This window comes from Eubalaena glacialis, chromosome 12 (genome assembly GCF_028564815.1).
Source record: "Eubalaena glacialis isolate mEubGla1 chromosome 12, mEubGla1.1.hap2.+ XY, whole genome shotgun sequence".
In the NCBI taxonomy this organism is placed as follows: Eukaryota; Metazoa; Chordata; class Mammalia; order Artiodactyla; family Balaenidae; genus Eubalaena; species Eubalaena glacialis.
In genome coordinates this window covers 16000283-16015816 of record NC_083727.1, presented here as the reverse complement: position 1 = coordinate 16015816, position 15534 = coordinate 16000283, and the positions used below count along the sequence as shown (strand labels likewise).

Genomic DNA, 15534 nt, shown 5'->3' with positions numbered 1-15534 from the left:
GAATTAACACGTGATGAGGGGGTGGGGGATTGCTGCTGAGAGTAGATCCGGACTGGTGGGTATAGACGTGCCATTTACTCACTTTATCATTCTCTTTTTCTTCAGTTCTTCTGGGTGGAGAAGTTCATGTTTTGGTGTTTAGGTGAGAAAGGCTGGATATGCATGAGTCCCCCTCTCCCTCGAGGTTTTGCAGTGTCTAGGGAGAAAAATATTTACACTCATTCACAACAGTTAGATGAAATGCAATGTCTTGTCCTCCTGGAACAAAAGCGTTCCTCATCCGGTCTCTGTAAGGAGGCTTATGAGATGAAAGGATATGGTATTTGAATGCTCTCAGAGTTCCAAAGGAAGAAAGAAGAAAAAAGTGCTGGAATTTATGAGTGAGCCTCTCGTGTTCCTTGTTTAGCTCATGGTTTCTAGGAATGGAAATGGTGTCAAATGCTGGGGAATTTCAGTCAAGCTCATTGATCTATTAAAGAATCATTTCAGAAAAGTTTGGGTAGTTTTGCCTTTGAGCTTACGTGCATGAGAAACAGATTTAACTGGCCCCTGGATTGTGATGATAAACATAATAGCTTGTGTTTCCCCAGAGCTCTATAGAGTTCAGATTGCGGGAACAAGCATTATCTTATTTAATCCTCACAACCATCACTTGAAGTAGAGAACTTGCGTACCTTGTCTAAGACCTCATAGCAGTGAGCAGAGAGGCCAGGGCTCATCCCCGAGTTTCTGACACCTGATCTTGTGCTCTTTCTTTCCATCCTGCCAGTCTTCCTAAGCTGCTTGACTCGGCAAGACCTGTAGGACATTAAAGGACTTTGTCTTATCTCAGCTAAATGCCTAACAAATTAATGATGTTCTTTTTCAAGTCGTCTTCTCTGGAGGTGCTATGTTTTTGATCAAAAGAATTTTACATACAATTATTATGCCACTTTGAAGTTAGAAATGTAAGGAAGCCATCTTTGCTGACTCAGACACGTCTATTTATAGTCTCATTGCAGAGGCTGGGGTGGGGAGTGAGGGGTGGAAAGAAGGCTGGGCTTTGAATCAAGAGTCTTACACCAGCACCAACACCAAACGTGTGTGACTTTAAGCAATTTTCTCAACCTCCGAGCCTCCATTTCCTCCTTTATAAAAATGGAGGTAATCATAACCACCTCTCTGGGTTTTAGTAAGGGCTGTTTGCAATGATAATTCTCTTAGTGATAACAACAACAACAATGATAATAACAGCTCAGTCATTACTGAGCACATGCCAGGCACTGATCTAATCACATGTATTAACTCATTTCACCTTCGCAACAGAGCTGTGAGGTTGGCACTATGATCATCAGCTAGAGAATGTGAGACACAGAAGGCTGCATAATTTGTGTCAGGTGACATAGTAAGTAAGTGGAGAAGTCAGGGTACATAGGAAAGCAAATAACATGGAGCTTGACACTTGCTAGTTGAATCCGGTTCCATATAAGGCAGTGCTACTCCATTACATATTAAATACGCAAAATGCCCAAATTCACTGATAATGATATTCAATTTGAAGAGCAGACTTTAAAGAAGCTGCTGATTTCACAGAAGTGATATTGTTTTGGCATGTCACTTTCTGTCACAGACTTTGGGTCCATGGTTTCATCCTGTGTGGCTCCCTGGCTAATAAGAAGGGGGACTCATGTGTCCCCATTTTGATTCATATTCCAAACTGTGGACCCTTGACATTTAAATCTTTCCTGACTTAGACCCTTTAGAAAACACAGCAGTATAATTGTGGTCACCACACTAACAAATTAGTGATTAACTAGTGAGAATGGTGTTTTAATTTTTTCCCCTTGAGCAAATGCCATTTCTGATGTAGTTGATAATAAAATAGAGCTGATTTAAAGGTAGAAGAAGGATGTTTCTAGATAAAGCATGAAGAAAAGGAGTAATTTTGTTTTGGTTATTACTTGGATTTGAAGGATCCTAGTGGACATTGTAGAAATCAGGGAGAAGGATGTCGAGGCCAGCTAGCCAGGCTAGAGAGGAGCTTCTTTTCTTATTTCTCACTCTTACTTTGCATGGTTTTCAAATCTCAGGATCACAGAGGAGCGCTTCCATTGTACTGGGATGGTGGACAGAAAAATGCATTTAATATGGGCTTGAGGGCATCTCTCTTACCATCTGTTAAGGGAATTGCCAGTCTTATCTGTGGACTTCTAGAAACCTCTTTTCATAGTTAAAGGTGGCTGTGCCATCGCTCTCTGATAAACATCAGATTTTTCTTTCTGATTTATTTCCTTTCTGTTATGTGGAGGTCGAGGTACTACCTATCATCTTAGCAATCAAAGCCTGTAAATTGATATGCATCAGAGCTTCACTCAGGATGACTCAGTCTGTGAGTAGGTGGTGAAAGGCATCTTTGAATCCCACTAGTCAGCTGGGTCATGGAAATGTCATGCCATGTGACGGTACAGAAGAAGGACGTCTAATGATTGTTCGCACATAGGAATTGACCAGAGTTTTCAAAAAGGCTGGCCTGCTCTGTTGTTCGTCCTGTGTTGGTGGTAGGAAGGCAGATTCTTCTTCTTTGCTTTGGTGTCACGGTGACTGCATCTTACTTTTCTGACAGGCTTTGGTGATGGTCATTGTCAACTCATCCTACTCACATCAGTCCTCTATCCATTTAACATCTTAACCTGTCGTTTAAAATATTGTTCCGTTTATGTGTACATGGAAGTACTCCCAGCCCCTGATCACTGAGCTGACTGCAGCAGAGAGAAAATATAAACTGGGAGAGGCTGGGTGAGTGACTGGAGGAGGCATGGCTTGGCATTTTGCTATGTTCTCTTTATTCATTTGCTCAACAAATGTTTATTGAAATCTGTGTGCCCGTAACTAATCTAGGGACTTAGGGTAGTGAATATGTGATTGTTAAAAACAATCTCTTAGAAGGACACAGCCAACTATGGTGAGAATTTCAATGCTCAAAGAATATTAAAACAGGAATAAAAGGACAGAAATGCCAGGGTGTCAGCTTATCCCATGGTTCTCTAAGTTAGGAACCGGTTGCTTAATGGAGAGTGATTTTAGGGGATCTGTACTTTGCTAGAAAAAGCAGAAGAGGCAGGCTACATGCAGGGAAATCTTTTCATCTGGCTTCTCATGGGGTTTCCTCAAAAACGACTGCAATTTTGGGCTGGGAAGAGGAACAGAACTTGAATGTGAGATTAATGAGTTGAAATCTACCCTTTGAAAGCTGTCACCTTCAGAACGATGTTTCTGAAAAGTGGGAATCGGGAAATTACAAAGAAAGACCCAAATCAATGAGAATAATATTCTAGTGGTTGGAGCCATTGGCGATGAGAGCCTAATTATGTCTTAGTGTAATTAGACAGGTAAATAATAAAGAGTTGGGATTTATTAGCCAGAAACATGGGAAGCTTTACCTATGGCCCAAAGGATTTTAGTCCCAGTATGTCTGTTGCTCACACACGTTCATTAGGCCTCCTCTGACCAGGGAAAGAGAGCCAGGATGTGCTGGAGCTGGCATCTGGACACATTTTGACTCGACATCCTGTGCTCTGTCTACTTCTCACTGCCTTTCTCTTAATTCTTACTAGGTGAGCACAAGCTCTGCTTTGGAGTATTTATAAATCTGATTATGATTGTCTTTATTGAGGAAAATCAACCCTGAAATATTAGGAAAGCTTGCCAAAGACACGTAGTCATGGAGCAAAACTCGGCATTTATTTCCTGGTCTTATTCAGCACTCTGCAGTGTTAGGGAATGGGCCACAAGACCATCCTCACTTCTGACACCAGTTGCAAGTTCCAAGGTCCCCAAGACCATACTCATGTTTGACAGTTTGCTAGAAGGACCCACAGAACTCACTGAAAGTTGTCATACTCACAGTTAAGTTTTATTACAGTGAAAAGCTACAGATTAAAATCAGCCAAGGGGAGAGATACTTGGGACAGAATCCAGGAAATTTAAATGCAGAGCCTCAGGCTGTTCTCTCCCAGTGGTGTCATGGACAGTGTTGATTCCCTCAGCTGTGATGTGTGTGTTATGTACAGAGTAGCCAATGAGGGAAGCTCACCTGAGCCTGGGGCTCCAGTGTTTTTATTGGGACCTGGTCACGTAGACGTGGTTGACTGTGCATGTAGCTAACCTCAGTGTCCAGACCCTGGGGATATAGAGCTGATACCACATGACCTGAAGTCCCCCCCCCCACCACCGCCACCAAAATCACACTGTTAGACTCTCTTGCATGGCCCAAGGTCCCCGGGTAAAGACCAGACCTCCTTTAGGGCAAGGTTAAATTCTTTACTACACTCTTAGAAGCAGGATGACCATGAGAATAATGATAATGATGATGACAACAGTAATTGCAATAAAACATGAGGAAAGAAGAAAGAGATGCCATTATAGGAAGAATCACATGCATCTTGCCTTTTTGGATGTTTCCCCCCTCTGACCTCCCCCCCCAAGAAATTAATGATTGTTATTTTATAAAAGACTTGGTGGAGGAGGTACAGGCTTTAAAGGGCAGTGGACCTTTAAATGGTTGGCATTTTCCAGTGATTGATTGTGATTTTATGGCCTTTTCTTTTTCCATTAAATTCAGAATGAATGATCATGTTTTAAAAGCTCATCAACCTTATATTAAAAACAGCTTTACATTCTTTCGTGTTTAGACTTAAATGCACAGAAGAAAAAATATGAGTTAAAGACAATTTGACACATGACTTTTGGATTTCTATATCTTTAGCAAAGGGAGTCACATTCAAAGAAGCAAGTCTCAAACAGTTTAGAAATGGGGTTCTTTCATTTAGACAAGATTCATGTATTTGTAGTAAATAATATTGTTCTTCATTGATAATGGGACCTATGATGAAAGTAGTTTCCTTAGTGATTATAGAGTGGGAGATTATAATTTTGCTGAATTTACTCCATTGATTATTTACTGTGGTTGGATTACGTATGTGGACCTTATGTTGAGTGAATTGCAAGTGTACGGATTGTGAGAAACCCATTAGTAAGTGAAGGAAGAATTAAATGCCAGTAAGGTTGAATCTGGTGAGGGCAGATGAACTGTTCTGCTGTATATAAACCAAGGTTAGAATTTGGGTACAAAATAAATTAATCTAAGAGCAGTGGTCTGAATCTCTAAAATAGATTAATGGGACTGCTCTCACCAGCAGAACAAATTAATCTTTAATAGTGGATAGTCAAGAAAATAAATAGAATAGTGTCAGTGGTTTTAAGTTGAAGGCGGGGGAACCAGGATGCAGTTAAGACCTTCAGGAATTCATGTTGGCAGAAGTCATTATAAGCACAGCAGGCACAAACCCTCACCCAAAGCAGATTCATAAACCTCTTTTCAGATAATGAAAAACAGGATCAGTTCTGGTGTGCCCTGTCAGCAAACGAACCCCTCTAAAGACAAACCCTCTCCCTTCCCCCCCAAAAAGCGGGGGAAATGAAGTATTTCAGTGATGAGTGGTGATGGCACTTGTGGTGCTGAATAATGCCAGTGACTGCAGGTAGCAACTCCCAGCATCACACAGGGATGGGGTCGCCCCCGAAGCTGTGTTCATCAGGGCTGATTCACTGCGTGCCCCTTTGGCCTCCTGTGTGACCCCGATATTCAAGCCAATGAAAGTTTACAGTGTGATTTTTAAATGCTTAGCCAGTTCTTCCGGTGAGGACATTTTGCCATTTGGAACAGTTTTCAGGTGTTGCCATCACATTTGAAAAGAGGTACGTACTACCTACCCTTCCATTGTTCTCACGTAGCTAATCTTTGTTGGATCTAGAAATTCTTCTCATAGAGCCTGGTGACTGTAGTTCACAATACTGTATTGTACGTTCGAAAGTTGGTAAGAGAGTAGATCTTAAAAGTGTTCGTCGTAAGAAAAAAATTGTAACTCTTTGTGGTGATGGATGTTAACTAGACTTGCCGTCATGATTATTTCACAATATATACATATATTGAATCATTGCGTCGTACTCCTGAAACTAGTATAATGCTATATGTCAATTACATCTCAATTTAAAAAAAAAGAAATTCTTCTTTCTCCACCCGATCACTACTTGCCTGATTGCCATGTCATCTGTTGAATGTCAGGCTTTTTGGAAGACGCGTCAGGTAGCTATGTAAAACGTGTGCGAGGTGACTTAATTTGCCGTCGTTTGGCAGTGAGGCTGAGGACCAGGAGCAGATGGGCCCTGTGAATGTGCAGTTTTAGGAAATGACTAGTGCATTGATTGGGGTGACAAAGAGGAGGCAGCACACGGGGAAGTCGCTGACCCCCATGGATCCCAGCCTTCAGAACCCTCCCCTGCTGTTTCTCTTCACCCCAGTCGGTACTCCGTGTAAGGGGTGGGTGGTATTTTTCTGGCAAGTAGGTAGAGCATCCAGCGTTCTGCTGGGTGCCCTTATTCGGAGCTTTCATGATCTACACAATCACTGTGGTTGGTGGCACCATTCACCGAGCTGCGGTTTTAAGCATTTCTTTGGAAAGTCCTTTTGTCAGGAAATACTTCTAATCAAAGGGCTACCGCATAATATCCATTTATCTTTTCCAATGACTTGAAATGCTGGAAAGAACACAAGTGCAGTTTAATCTTGCACAGAGCAGCGACTTGCAGTGATACGCTGCTTTCTCCTTTTCCCCCTTTCCGTTGGACCCACCTTCCTTAAAGCAGAGCAGTGTCATGACTGAGTGTAACGGATGAATCACTTCACTTTGAGCGGCCAGGGAAGGGTCCCAGACGCCTGCCTATGGAGTTAATTACAAAACGCGCATCCATCTGCCGCCTCTGGCGCAGACCCCAGCAGGCAGGAGGGGGTGGCAGCTGAAAGCCACGGGGCCCGGGAGGGATCCGGGACGAGAGCTCGGAGAGAGTGTGGCCACTGCGAGGCCATGCCCTGTGCCAGCGCCACACGGCCAAAACTCCAGAGCGAGGAGGGACCTTTGTGTTCTCATGATGCTGCCAGATCCCTTCAGAAGTGTACTTTGGCTTCTTTCTCTCTTAGGAGTCTCTCCGTAAATCAGGTGGCCGCATGTCATATAAGGTCAGGTTTCCAGGGTCACTGGAAATGTTTCTTTTCTTTCTATTGCTTCTTTGATCTCTTCTGTATGTGTGTGCGCGCGCACATGCCTCCCTGACCCCTCCACCGCCAGCATCCTAGGCTCCGCTCTTCCCCAAGTGCTTCTCCTTTTCCCTAACTCCCCCAGGTGGCCTAATGTTCCAGTGCTGAAAGGAGAACCTCTAGAACCTTCCTCCATGGTAGCTGGAGCCAGTTGATACTTTGTACAATTCCATTGATATACAAAGATTCTCGTGTTGCCTCTCTCTGCTACTTCACTTTAATGCCTCAGCTGTATGAATTAATTGCTTCATACACACATTTCTTTACTTTGCAAACCTTTGCCGAGCACCTCCTGTGTATTAAGCACCATGCTAGGAAGACAAAGAGGAGTTGGATCCTTGCAACCAGGTAGGAGTGACAAGTGTGCACATGGATTATCTCGCATGCTTTTTAACTATATAAATGATACTTTGCAAGTTTTCTTCTTCAGCCTGCTTATTGTGCCCAACATGAGATTTCTGAGATTTGTCCATGTTGATACAGGAGGCTCTAGTTTATTCATTTTTATTGCATTCCTGTGCAGTAACATTTTTAAAAATGTGTATAGTCATCTTTATTATAATTCATGAATACATTAGAAACTGACATGGATCTCTTTAGTAAGACATCTAAATTCCCACGGGCATCTGCTTTCCACTCGTTAGAAAATCCTCCGTTTATTTGAGAATGGTAAAAAAGGCCAATATCTTAGTGTCGTTATGACAAGTCTTCACCTCATAGGAAACCTGAAAGGGTCGCTGGGCCTCCCAGGTCCTGAGACTATACTGTCTTAGCAGAGCTGCCCACACTCAAGTGTCTTCTGGAATTCCTTATAAATTTCAGTGGGCACCTGGGCAACAGAACATTCTATTACTCTGCTGGCTTTTAAGGTGCAGTTCCAGGGTTAAATAATTGTGCCCAAACTTAACATTTTCAAACTGTCCAGGCTTATCTTCCAAAAATAGTGTATTACTCACTTTACCAACTCTCCTTGCCAAGTGAAGGACCCCAAAGCATTAAGTGTTAACTGCAAAGAAGTTAGGCAAGGCTGCTCTGCTCTCCCCAAATCAAGTTTTTTGGAATCCCAAGAGAATGCAAGTACTGCAAATGCAGGGCAATAGTCTTTCCCGAAAAAAAGCAATAACATTCTTATGTATTAATATACTATAATACACTTATCCTCTCTTCTGCTGATACTCACTTAGGCTGTCTTTATTCACAGACAACATGATTGTCTATGTAGAAAATCCAATAGAGTGTACAAAAAAGTTACTAGAACTAATAAGTGAGTTCAGCAAGCTTGCAGGATGCAAGATAAATATTTAAAAATCTATTGTATTTCTATATACTAGCAGCAAACAATGAAAAATTGAAATAAATGCACACCAGTCACAATGACATAAATATTAAATATTGAATACTTAGGAATAAATCTGACAGGAGATGTGTAATATTTGTACACTGAAGACCACACAATGTTGCTTAAACCAGACTTAGATGGATGTGGAGATATACCGTTTTCATGGGTGAGAAGATTCATTATTGTTAAGATGTCAGTTCTCTCCAAATTGATCTATAGATTAAATGCAGTCTCAGTGAGAACCCAGCAGGTTTTTATTGGTAGGCATTTACAAGCTAAATAATTCTAAAATTATTAAGGAAATTTAAAGGACCTAGAATAGTTTTGAAAAAGATTAATAAATTTGGCTGATTAACATTACCTGATTTTAGGACTTCTTATAAAAATCTATACTTATCAAGACTGTGGTATTGGTGTAAGGACAGACACATAAACAGATCAATGACCCAGCCATTCCACTCCTAGGTATTTACCCAAAATAAATGGAAGCATATTTCATACAAAGACTTGTACATGATGTTTCAGCAACTTTATCTGTAATAGCCCCAAACTGGGAATAACTCAAATTTCCATCAACAGGTGGATGGGTAAACAAATTGTGATACTTCTCTAAAGTGGAATGCCACTTGGCGGTAAAAAAGAAATGAACTATTAATACATGCAACAGTATCACTGAACCTCAAAATAATTATGCTGAGCTAAAGAAGCCAGACTAAAAAGTACATAGTGTTACAATTCTGTTTATAGAAAACTCAAGAAAAATGCAAACTAATCTATAGTGACAGAAAACAGATCAGTGTTTTCCTGGGGTAGGAGGAATAGGGGGAGGAGGGAAGGATTGCCAAGGGAAATGAAGAAACTGCTGGAGGTATTGGATAGGTCCATTATGTTCACTGTACAGATGGTATGCTCATAGTAATTTTATACTTTAAGTATGTCTAATTTATGGCATAACAATTATATTTTAATAAAGCTGTTTACAGAAAAGTCCCTGGAATCCTTTTAGTGTTGGGAGCTTCTATCCCAACCATTCTACTGAAACTTCTCTCCTCCAGGACACAGTGGCCCCTTTCTTGCCTAATCCAATAGCTTTGTCTTTGACTGACTCAACCTCTCATCAGCAATTCCTTCTGTTGGCTTTAACCGCACACTTTCTTCACAATATTGTAAATCAACTATACTTCAATTTAAAACATTTTAAAAATAAAGTAAAACAGCACACTTTCTTGAGTTCTCCCCTATCTCATTGGTTCTTCTTTTTAAGGTGTCCTTTGCTGGCTCCAACTCTTTTGCCAGATCTCACTTGTTAGAGGGCCTCCGGCCTTGGTTTTGGCCTTTTCTTCCTCTCTATCTACATTTTCCTCCAAAGTTTTCTCATCTGGTTTTGTGATTCCAAGTATTGTCATCTTGTGCCGTTCAATAGAATTTTCCGAGATGATGGAAAAATCCTATATCTGCATTGTCCAATATGGTAGCCACTAGATGTATATGGTTATTGAGTATTTGAAATGTGGCTACTGTGACCAAGGAAGTGAATTTTAATTTTTATTTATTTTAATTAGTTTAAATTGAATGTGGTTAGGGGCTGCTGTATTGAATAGCCTGGGTCTAGATCATTGTGTTTACAAACTATGGGTGGTAACCATTAAGTGGTCTTGACCTGTATTTTTTTCAAAATATGAAATAGAATAGAAAATATCTTACATGTAGTAAAAGTTATGTTTTTACATAAAACTTTTGTTTCCTTCTTGCATCTCTGTGTACTAGGTTGCTATAACCATGGATAGATCACATAGAGATTTTTAGGGTTTTTTGTTTGTTTTTGTTTTTAGGTGAAAGCCACTGATCTAGATGCTGGTGATGCCCATATTTATGTCTTCAGCCATGAGCTGAGACCTGAAGTTACATTTATCTGACTTCTTGACATTTACCCTCAGGTACCTACTAGGCAACTCAAGTCCATAAACTTGTTGTTTTTTTCCTCCAGTTATCCCCCATCTCAGTAATCATCACCACCCTTCTGCCAGTGTTCTGCTGAAGATCAGTGACCTTAATTTCCTTTTTTCCTGTTCCTGCTCCCTGCACCTACTCCCACTTTCAGTCCAGCAGCAAGGTCTAGGCTCTGCCTCTGAAATGGATCTCAGATCTACCCATTTATTTCCATTTTGGCTTCCATGGACTTACTCTAAGCCACTGGCATCCCTTGCCTGGACCATTGCAACAGCTCCAAACTGATCTCTCTTTCACTCTTGTCTTCATAAAACTCATTCTCCACATAGCAGCCAAAGGGATCTTTTAAAACCCTAAACCAGACGATATTGCTTCTCTACTTAAAGCCTCCAGTGGTCTTCCGTTACACCGAGGATACTCCCTCTTGGCCTTACTGTGGCCTACAAGGCCCTGGTGAGCTAGCCCTCGCACCTCCAGCATGGCGCCCATCATGCTCACCTTGGCCTTTCTGCACCAGGAACACCCACTTCCTTGCTTGTTTCTCTGCAATGACTCTGCACACGTGCCATGACCCAGACCCCCAGATCTTCTTCAAGCTGGCTCTCTTTATTAATTCAAGTTTCAACTCAGAAGTCATTTCTTCAAAGGGGCAGGTCCTTCTTTGACTAAATTAGTGTCCCCAACCCAAGTTCGAGTGATCTGTTTTGGAAGTGAATGAGATATGTTGTTACTTATATAAAGTATTTTTGAGTAATATAAGCCAAGACCCATCAGTCAGTATTTTTGATTAGAGATCCTTGAATCTTCTTTGAGAATCATCTGTGATCAACGGAATCTTTCTGTGCAAGTGGTGTTATCAAGTTTCTCTCTGAAGAATCAATATTGGTCTTGCTATTTTTTAACTTAGCTGAGCATCTCATTATGCAAATTTATTGAACGGTTTAAAATATGTACAATACAGTTATATTAAGTTATAGACATATAAATTGCATTAATATAAAACTTAAAATTAGAGTTTTTCATTAATGTCAATATATCATAAATATAAGATGCATTATTTAAACTTTTTAATCATGGAGATTTATGTACAGCATGACCAATTTTTGGAGAAAATTTGAATTTGATTTAAATTACCAAATCGCTTTTCTCTTGAAGAAGAAAGGTCTGTAGTTTAGGGTACATTATTCCTTATGTGATTTTAGTCTTTATTTTTATAATGGTCTTTACGAAAAATATGTTATTAAAATAGTGCAGAAATATGACCAGAGTTAAGATAAATGATAAGGTTTGTGATTTTGACCTTTGCTTCAAAAAAAAAAAAGAAAGGAAAGGAAAACTACACTCCAGTGCTGAAATTTTCACAGCAGTCATTTGAGTAACAGATTGCAAAAACAATGAAATTAAAACTGTATGCTCAGTATCCTATGTACTGTTTAAACCACATGGTAAAGGGGGCAACAGGAAATGCATTTAACTTTACAAAATGAAAATTGAATGTAAGTGGGGAAATGTGACATTATTTCATCCTAGAAAGTTCTTAAATTAGATAAAAGTAGTGTTCAGAAAACTAAAATAGGGTGTCATTTTACCTCCCATGTATTCCATTGTGTCCAAGTTCAGAAACAGTGGTGATTAAAATGTTTATGTCCTTTGACCTACTACTGGATAGCTCTCCAAAGAGAATAATCCAAATTGCAGAGAGAGATTTATACACAAAGATGTTAATTGTGGCATTATTTATAATTTTGAAAAGCCAGGAACCAACCAAATATCCAGTGATGGAGGAATTAAGCAGACTGTAGAACATCCATATAATAAAGGACCGTATAACCATTAAAATTAATTTTTAAAAAGACTATTGTTGTGGGAAAAAGCCTTGACATAATGCTAAGTGAAAAAAAGATATATTTATACAGTATGATCTTAATTAGGTAAAAATAATTTCCATAGAAGAAAATATGTTAATAGTGGTTCATTCTGAAGAGTAATTGTTGCTGGTTTGTATTTTCTAGGTTTTCTAGAAAAAGCACATGTTACTTTTATAATAGCAAAAAGATTATTAAAAATGAAATCGTGGTGGCTAATAGAATACTAACTATTTAAGCATATTGTGTTTTAGATCTGGAGAGAATCACAGGGATCATTTAGTCTGGGTGCTATGACTAGGGGTTGTAATTGGCAGGCGAGATTGTCTGAGAGCTGTTTTTCAGAGGCCGTAACGGAGAGGAAGGCTCCTTAGTGTTTTCACTCTGGGATGCCCCTACTGTGCGCAGTTCTGTCCTGCACTGGCTGTCCTTTGCTGATCAGAAAGTCTGACTGGCTGTCAGCTTTGCTTCAACAAATATAAAAAAGGAGGACAAAGTAATTGTTATCTAATAAATGTGACATTTGGTAGGCAAAAACTTTAATACATGAGGCAACAATGAAAGATTGCTGAGGGTTTAAAGTGGGAAGCATTCTAGGTTGTCCTTTAATCTTTGGGTTTTCATCCATGAATAGTCACGACATCATTTTAGTGGGTCTCCCCCAGCATTACCTTTTAAATGAAATTAGAACAGAATAGGAACGATAGGGTGCATGGCATATAGTAAGTATTCATTCTTTAAATTCTTACTTCAGGTATGTTTTTGTATGTACTGGGTTGTAAATGTAAACGTGTCTGTTTTTCTTTTCAAACTGTGATTTGTAGTCAAATAAAGTCAAGAGACTCTTACTGTGATCTAGACCAGTGGTTCTCAGTAATATTCTGAGACCAGAAGCATAGGTGTCACCTGGGAGCTAGTTAGAAATGCAAATTCTCAGGCCGCACCCCAGACCTACTGAGTCAGTAACTCTGGGAGTGGGCCCAGCACTCTTTGGTTTATATAATAAGGTCCCCCCCAACTGGTGATTCTGATGTGCACTCAAATTTGAAGACCACTGGTCTAGCCTTGCTATTTCAGGTGTGGTCCAGAGACTAACGCTGGCATCACTTGGCAGCCAGTTGGAAATGCAAAATCTTCAGGCCCAACCAGACCTACTCATTCAGGATCTACATGCTCCCCAGGTGATTTGTATGCACGGATTAAAGATTTAGTAAAGGTTGGGAGGAATTGATCTAAACCACATAGGCCTTCAGGGGCCAAGTGGTTAATGTCAGTGAGTAAAGGCAGCTTGGTTTCCTCTCTAAAGAGTACAACAGTGAGAAGGCAAGATGGTGTGAAGGTTAAGCATCTTCATTTGTTTAAAAATGTCCTATATTGTACCAGTTGAGTTAACACACCCAGCTAAGCTCATCAGCTAAGGTTAACTGCAGTTGACATCAATGACTTCAAGCAGATTTTAAACCCAAATTTTAATAGCGTGACTCCCTCATATAACTTCTTCTGATCTCTTAGGAATTTATCAAGGAGCTGCTCTCCCGGGTAAGAGGCATGAGGAAACTGAGCCCCCCGCAGAAGAAGACTGTATAATTCCGGACCAGGTGGAACTCTCCTGGAGACCCATGAAGGGATTTCGACTTCACGAAGACTTTTATTAAAGAATAGTTGTCCTTATGAGCAACTTTTTTGGGGGTAGGGAGGGGTGGTATCTATTAGACATTTATTCAAGAACGTTACTTTTTTTTGGTTGTTTTTAAAGGTTTTGTTGGTGTGATATTTTAATAGCAAAGACATCACCACTCTGGTTTCAGCCCAACCAGGGATTAACAAACCAGGCAGACATGCAGGGCTGGGCTGAGCCAGGCATCTTCTTGGAGAAACCAGATGTTTAGAGCCTAACTATACAGGGATGATGGTTTTCGTAGACTTTTTTCTTAAGTTGTACATTTGACTCAGAGGTTGAATTTCTCGTGCTTGTATATATCTTCAGGCAACTAAGTTAACATGTTGATGTGAGTTTTATTTCACATTGATGGAATAAACTTGTGGTTGTCGTTTCATTGGAGGTCACGGCACGTATGTTTTCAAGAGGCCACTAGGTATTCTTCGTGTGAGTGCTGGAGACCTACAACATTCACTTTATGCACCAAAGTGAAAGAATTCAGTGTATCCGTTATTTTAATGAGCTACACTGCAACAATGTGGAGTTGGTCAAGGGCTTAACTTATGGACTTTGTATTATTTTGTTAATCGGATGCTTTGCCAGGTTATGTACTTATTGCCTCATTTGTGGTATTATTCAAGTTTCCTGAACCCTTTCTTTGAATGTTTATTCAGATTTCTAGAGAAATGCCTATGCTACCTGAGTGGTGTTTTGCAGTGGAACAAGGAAGCGCCGTGTAGCAATTCATTCTCTGCTTTCAACCAAATACTATGTATTATTCTCTCTCCATGAAAGCAGGTCATAAGGAAGTGAGCAGATTAAGTTTCTTCCTCCTTAGAAGTAGATCTGGTCACTTCGGTGCCCGGGCAGCATCAGACCAGGGTGTAAAAGGGAGAAAGCCTCACCTCCTCTCAAGAAAGTGGATATAGGAGCATTTGCTGGTTTGGAAGCGTGGTGGATATTTCATTTCTGGCTTCTCTCAGTGGCATATGGTGAGGACTCTGGCCCTAATTGTGCACCCTGATCCCTTTGCTTGGAGCGGAGCCTGGGATGCCTGCCCTGCCCCTCTCAGTTCTATACCAGCTCCTTGGAGAAGGATCAAAATGCAGATGGATGTGGGCGGGGTCAAAGGTTAGAGGAGAAACTCTTGCTTTCCTCCAGGAGGTCCCCACTGCCTCCCCACAGAAACCACCCATACTGTAAGGTGTCTCTAGGTGGCCCTGTCAGAGGACAGGGGTCAGGCATTTTATATCAAGGGTGCTCAGAACATATTTTATTTTTTAAAAGAACTATGTTTGTGAATTTTACGTACACTGGCAAGCTTTTGAAAATGTATTTAATTTTGTAATGTTTACCAATGATTTATTTACAAGCTATTTACGCAAATAAATGAAGCTGCTTACATTTCTGCTTACGTGTTTGCCTTGGAAAAAACAACATTGACATGATGATTTCACTTTGTCAGATGCTCTGCAGACAAGGGTACCAAGCACCTCTATCTAGCTTTTCATTTTCAGGTCGTTGGTCATTTGATCCTAGACCTTACCTGAGGTGTCTCCAGATCAGGCAGTGAAAGCAAAGGGGCCGG

At 40.4% G+C, this 15534-nt stretch overlaps 1 protein-coding gene across 1 annotated transcript in view; it reads left to right on the top strand.

Annotated features, from left to right (window-relative positions):
* Window positions 1-14235, top strand: part of PPP1R14C (protein phosphatase 1 regulatory inhibitor subunit 14C) — an 84928-nt gene extending 70693 nt beyond the window's left edge. Inside the window, exon 4 of the mRNA XM_061207468.1 lies at window positions 13799-14235. Coding sequence (XP_061063451.1) covers window positions 13799-13873 — 75 coding nt within the window. The 3' untranslated portion in view covers window positions 13874-14235. The remainder of the gene's footprint in view (window positions 1-13798) is intronic.
* Window positions 14236-15534: the final 1299 nt, after the last annotated feature.